Below are 7,168 nucleotides of genomic sequence, written 5' to 3' on the forward strand. Positions count from 1 at the left end.
ATAGTAAATGTTCAGGAAGAATTAAAGTCAGAGTAACCAACAAAGAGGTGCAGCAGGAGCAACATAGTGACCAAGAAGCGTAAGTTTGTCTCTGGTCTGGTCGAATCTGATGTTGGCAGCAATTATTCTCCTACATCTGTGGACACCACGTTGTTGCGCAGTTTGCATATATAGTCAGCGAAAGGCTGATTTAGCTAACTGGCAAAGTTGTATGAATCAGTGACCAGGGCCCATACTAGAACTCTGAATATGGGAGGAGATGTTCTGTGCTGTAGGTGACAGTCTTTTACCCTATTTCCTCTAAGGTGTGGAAATTTATACAAGACATCCCTCCTCCCAATTAGCATTGGCACCGACCATTGTGGTCCCGTTATTCTTCAATCTACTTGTCTGGAAAAGCCAAAGTACAATAAAACTAGCTCTGTATTGGTTTATTAGCTAGAAACTGATTAGACCATCAATAGACTTTGGTTGTAGAACTATACATCCCTGTAATGATCTGACATGGAAGTAATTGTCTGGTTACCATTATTTTCCCCAATTCCATACAATAAGATGTACACTGACCTGTTTGTGATTGTACCCAAGTTGTTGCTAGCAGATTGCTGCTAGATCCATATGATTTCAATGTTACATTGTAATATGTCCCAGTTCGTAGGCCTTGCATTAGCTTTGATCTGATAGAAACACTGACAATGGTAGTAATGGGAGTGATGGTTGCATTGTTCACCACACGGAGATCAAGCACGAAGAAGGACACTAATGTAGAGCTGGAGTTCCATGTAACCAGCAGTTGAGCAGAAGTGGGACTTGTCACATTAGTGATCTGGAGATCTATATGAAAACATTTTTATAATTAGATTTGCAGCAATTCAAATAGACAAGTTACAGTGACGTAAGTGTTTTACATATACTACTATACATACACACATATCTAAAATACAGTTTGGAGTTATGAGCTTGTATGATTCTTTTATTTAATGGTGTGGTCACATACCTCAGACTCCGCAGCTGGTTGAGTGCTTTGGATTAAAGCCTATTTTGTGGTCACACTTTCTCTCGCACCTCGGGCACCATAGATGAGTTAAGTGCCGTAGTATATAGCTGCGAGAAACGTTGCTGTATTGTATATGCTGTATGTGTGGAAAGCCATGCTAGGATCAAGTGGCTGATCCCAGCATTGGCACAGCAGGAGGAGATGTGTCCAATGCGGGACACATTGGTGTCCGGCGCTGGGATGCTGTTTCTACTCCCACCGCCGTGTAAGCAGATGCGGTGGGTACCTGGTAAAGGGACTGCCTGGTCCCTTCCACCAGTGCTGGCGGTACAGTGGCGTCGGGTGAAGCTTGGCTCCGGGTGTGAGCTAACTGGAGCGGCGGCGGGTGTTTGGCTCTGGCCGCGTGCCAAACACGGGCCAGCAGCCAATAGGAGGCAGACGCGATGAGCCAATCACAGCTCGTCGCATCATAGACCCACCCACTCACGGCATCTTGAGAGTGGTTCTGGGCCATAGGCCCAGATGACTGGTATAGCAAGTAGGTAGCCCCCTGTTTAAGTGCATAGAGGTGTGAGCAGTTGTGTCACTCTCACCCTCCAAGAACCCCCGTGGAGAGCTGTCAGGCTCCCACTAAGATAATAAGTATATCACAGTCACTAAGAAGAGGAGCTGGCCAGCTCTAGTTAGGCAGGAAACATACATTTAAAGTAGGGGTGAGCGGGTTCGGTTTTACTCGGATTTACTCGGATCTTTAAACGGCATTTTATTGGCTATCGCCTATCATGTGTTTTGGATAGCCAATATAATAAATCCGAATTTGCGGTAAAGTGGCGATAAGAACCGAGTAAATCCGAGTAAAACCGAACCCGCTCACCCCTAATTTAAAGGGATAGCACTGTGGTTTTACTCTTGTGTGATTACCGTCTGTGAATGTTGTTCCGTGCAGGGCAAACGTTTAGTTGTTTATTGTTAAGCCTGCCGCACTACACACACTGTAGGTTGAGGGTGATATTGTCATAGTATGTGTAGTAGCATGACACAGGTTTAGGTCCTGCACAGCTGTGGTGTGTATCTCCTTACAGGGACCTGTAGGCGAGTGATCGGATGAAGAGCAAGAGTGGACACAGTGAGAAATATTTGTGTGTACTGTCTCTCACTGTCTGTTTGTTGCTTTCTGTCTTTCTTCCTTCTGGGCGGACCGTGGTCCTTGCATCCTGGTACAAGGTTGAGTCTTCACCTGGTGCGCTAGTACCTCTAGGTGAAAACTCGGGATCTGAGGCCAAAAGTGCCAGTGATGATCTTCACTTAAAACTTGAATCTATTCCTCGGTCCGGTAGGCCGTGTCGGTTGACGTGAGGAAGGACGGTTCTCACGTCACCTCCTTCCTCCTAGGTCATCGTGTCTGTGTCCAGTTTGGATATTCCAGGACCGTCTGTTAAACATACGGCCTGAAGGTGAGAGGGTGCTACGCAAAGTAAGATACGGGAGTACACCTGCACGGCAGCAGGTACTGCACTGCACCCCTCTTACATTTGCCTAAATAAACACTGATCCTGTACGGAATGCTGTTTTCTTCTTGTGAAGATATATATTCTAAGAGGGAGAAACCTGCTACCAATAATTCCAGGAACTTACAAAGATAGATGATCCTAGGGTACTCTGATTAATGCAAATCTTGATTTATTGTTTCAGTGCAGTAAAATGCACTTTTATTAGCAGAGAGAAAACTTAAGCAACATACAGGTATAATAACCAAATAGACATTAGTCAGCGTCATTACACAGACTCTTCCAGAGCAGACTAGGAAATCAGGGCCTTTGGAAATTTGCTCCTTTAAAAACTAACTTGTTGTTTACAGATCTACTTGGGTACAATATCGATTACACCCAAAAAAGAAAAAATCTGCTGTGGTGAGCTTTCACACTAATGGAGCATACACACGGTCAGATTTGTCAGATGAACGATTGAACAATTGAACGATTTGAACGATTTGACCAAAGTTTTGAATGATTGAACGATTTTTGACTGCATTAAAATGAATGGAATCGTCCAAGTCTGACTGCAAACACATCAGATGTCAGATATCGTTATCTGACAAACGGGAACGCGCATCGTTCATCGTCCATCGTTCAGGCATGTCAGATATGTCAGATTTTCCTTCAGATATGAACGACTGAACGATTTTTAAATCGTTATCGTTCAGATCTGAAGGAAAAATCTGACCGTGTGTATGCACCATAATAGCCATTAAAGGGGACCGATTTAAAGTCCCCTGGAGTATAAACATAAGAGATGTTAGATTTTCTTTTTCGTTTTGTCTTAATGGTTTTTTATGTTTTCAATTTTTTATATTTTATTGTGATGTTTTATAGAAATATACACTGATATGATAGCAACCGGTTTTAATCTTTTTACTGTTATATTGTGCAATAAATAACTTTCTATAAGTATTCTAGAGTATTTGAGTGTTTAATTCACATTCCAGACCTCTTTAATAATTAGCACAAAAGCTAATATATACTTATTGTTGTACTGTGTCATTTTGGATACAGATTTGTGTGTAGTCACAAACACATAATAGTTTCTGCAGCTGTGAGACATAGAAAAAAACTCTCAGTGACATCATATTTATACTATGGTTTAGTATCAGTGCCTGAATTGAGTTTGTTTTGTGTATACATAACGTAAGGACCTTGATAAGCATCTGACAGGTATTCGGTTGACTTGTCGTCATTCAGAAGGTCGACATTCAGAATGTTGACAGTCAGAATGGTCGATGATGAATATATAGACATGCATTTAGGTCAACATGGTTAAAATGTTGACAAATTCTGAATGTTGATGTTTAACATGTCAACACCAAAATGTTGCGATAGGGATAGGTTCATGGTTAGGCTTAGGGTTACTGGGATTAAGTAACCAAAAAACCATATGTTGACATTTTGGTGTCAATGTGTTAATTGTCCACATTCTGAATGTGTCAACATTCTAAACATGTAAAAATAAATGTCTACATATTGATTGCTGACCTTATGACCAAGTCGACCTTCTAACTGTCTACATTCAGAACCTGTCGACATTCTGAATCTCAACCTTCTGAATGTCGACAAGTTATACCACACCCATCTAACAGACCATATGCACTTTAATATACTTTTTCATTCATGCATGCATCATTTCCTGCTTAGTTTTTGGGGCATAAATATGAGCCCCTGAACTACATGAGCTCCTGAACATTTATTCCCTTGTGTCTGTGACTTGGAAAGTAATTAACATATATATTTTTCGAAAATGTAACTGCTGTGACATTCAAGAAACTGATCAAAGTCACTATAACATATTAAAAATATAAATGTTTCTTGTTATTGTGTTTAATAAAACAAACAACCCAGTTGATAACTTTGCTTCTAAATAATATATATGTTAAATGTTATGTCCATTCTATAAATCCTGTATTACCCCTGGTAACACACTCTGTCCAGATCCAGAACCACAAACAGTTTAAACAGTTTTACACATATACAGTCTTATTCCCTCATTCCGTTATACATATTAATGTAAGTTGTTATAAAGTTTAATAAATAATAAACAATAAATAAATCAATTGTGGTACCTTTTTGTCCAGATGAAATCTATAAAAGAAAAGCATATAAATTTAAGATTATTGAAATGATATCTAGATTATATTATATACATGAAACAAAATATGATGCATAAGCCATCCATAAATAATACTATATGAGTACATCCTAATCTTCTATTTAAAAGTCAAACAAAAAAATTGCAGTTTGAATGTAAATAAAACTAGGGTTCATTTTATTTTACATATGTTTTTCTGCACAGAGAACCTTTGACCATGTATGACAACTGCAGTACTGCTTTCTAGGCTGATGGGACATTTTATAAACTCCAGTCAAAAGCAGCTTTAGTGAAAAATACTTTAAAAATAGGTACTTTTTCCAATAACTTAAAAAAGAATACTCAGAAATAAGGACACTCTTTTTTTACCCAATTAAAAATAACTACAGCAAATGTTTTCAAAATAAATTATATTTGAGTATATTTTCCAATATCACAGTCACACAGGTATAGTTCATATCATAGTTTATAAGGACAATAAACTGTCAATCCATTACTGTACACAATTAATTGCTATTGCACTCTCAATAAATAATTAAGAATTTCACATAAATATGTCAGTGTTCTTCTTTATGGGAGGTTCCAAGTCCTATGCTAAACTGAATATCATTTTGAAATAAAAAAATTACTTCAGAACGCAAATGTAATAATTTGGAAGCAAATATATATTCATTTAAAAAAATGTTTAAAAAAACACAAAAATGTAAGTACTTCCACTTAATTTACTTAGATTAATTGGCAAGTGTATTGCACAAAAAATTAAACGGTACTCGGTAATGTTATAGATCACTCTTATGTCTAATGCAATCCATTTTCAATTTTGTATGTATATATATATATATATATATATATATATCTGCAAAGCAAGAGATATTATTGCTTGAAATGAAATAATCCTTACAGTCTGTTCTAGTTAGTTTTTTGTAAGTAATGACACAAATCAATATAATATATTGCTATATTATATGTATTAAAGTACAGTATACTGAAGAATACTTTAAATGTTACTTGAAGAAACATTAATATACTAAAAAAAACTTGCATCAAAATAAATCCAATTACATTTTTCTACATTTTCTAATAATGTTGCCAATATATTTTTTAGTCAATGGATTTACCATGGAATTAAATCTATACTAAATAATATTTATTTCAACACAGACTAATCTGTGTCTAATATTAACTCACATAACCCACAAATATTGCCCTCAAAATACCTGAAATAGGATTGAAAGAAGAGCCAATGTCACCACAATCTGTAAGTTAATCATTTCTTGTATTTTTCAATTATTCTTTGAGAGTCATCTAAAAGGAACATTTGTAGTTGTTGACAGAGCAAAGTTGGTTTGGAAAGAGGTGTAATGTATAGTGGATAATATAGACCAATTGTAAAAGCTGAAACACTGAAAAAGATATCAGCACTACTCCTCCTATTGATGAAAATCTATCTTACACTTTGTTCTTAGATAAAGCATGTTTATAAAGAGATATGGTAACTCTCATTGTTGGGCGGTGCATTCCAATGCAAGAAATATAAAAGATGATCAACTGTCATATATAAAAGGGAACTGAAGAACAGACCAGAGTCCTATAGAATACATAAGTGTGAGTAAGAGGGCAGAGGTCACATGAAGAGTGTTGATTCCCAGCAGCTGTGAAAACGCTACAACAGGAAATGAAACTTATATATGTAATTAAATATTATGCTATGACTGTGATTTATAGGTAGGAAGTCATTTAAAGTACAGTATCTCATAATCGCTAACATTCATAATAATATCTAGGAAAAATTAGCTGCTGAGCCTGTGCATGTACAGTAAGGTAATATGGTGTGCCACTTGGCCTAACACAATCTCCATTAGGTCACGAATGCTGAATTTCATAGTAATACTATGTATTTATTTTTTTTATTTTTTTTAATAACCCTTTTCAATAAATACTAAATTATAAAAATACAAGAGTCTAAGAAATGCATGGTAGGTATTGCACTGAACAACATGTAATGGTCCTTGTAGTTTAATACCCCATCCCAAAAGGCATTAACCTGAGTTATGAGAATGGGGGTGGGATGAAATGTTGACATTCATTATGTTGACACCATAATGTTGACATGGAGCAAATGTCAACATTCAGGATATTGGCATGTTCAGCATGCTGACATTTATCATCATTCACAATCGTGACACTGACTTCAGAATGTTGACATTGTGAATGTCGATAATGATATTTTGGCCTAAACCTAAATTGCAGTATAACCCTAAGGGTGAGTACACACCTAAATGACCGGCAATCATACCGATGTTCATGGCGATTTGCTTTCATCCTGGACATCGCATGATTGCCGGTACACACTGCACGATTGAATGAACGTCGGAACAATTACTCGTTCCGTCCATCATTAATATGTATGGCGCCGGATGCGACCGCGGGAAAGCGCAAATCGGGCATACACACTGAATGATATGTCCGATTTGTTGTTCCAAGTTTGCTAAATAGGCCAAATCGGGTAAATATCATGCAGGTGTGTACCCA

At 37.2% G+C, this 7,168-nt stretch overlaps 1 protein-coding gene across 1 annotated transcript in view; it reads right to left on the reverse strand.

Annotated features, from left to right (window-relative positions):
- LOC148442248 (uncharacterized) overlaps positions 1 to 5,907 on the reverse strand; it is a 151,568-nt gene extending 145,661 nt beyond the window's left edge. Inside the window, exons 1-3 of the mRNA XM_088464124.1 lie at positions 5,854 to 5,907; positions 4,611 to 4,629; positions 568 to 834 (exon numbers count right to left, since the gene is read on the reverse strand). Coding sequence (XP_088320250.1) covers positions 568 to 834; positions 4,611 to 4,629; positions 5,854 to 5,907 — 340 coding nt within the window. The remainder of the gene's footprint in view (positions 1 to 567; positions 835 to 4,610; positions 4,630 to 5,853) is intronic.
- Between the last annotated feature and the right edge of the window lie 1,261 nt (positions 5,908 to 7,168).

Source organism: Taudactylus pleione, unplaced genomic scaffold (assembly GCF_031769625.1).
Source record: "Taudactylus pleione unplaced genomic scaffold, aTauple2 ptg001594l, whole genome shotgun sequence".
NCBI classification, from domain to species: domain Eukaryota; kingdom Metazoa; phylum Chordata; class Amphibia; order Anura; family Myobatrachidae; genus Taudactylus; species Taudactylus pleione.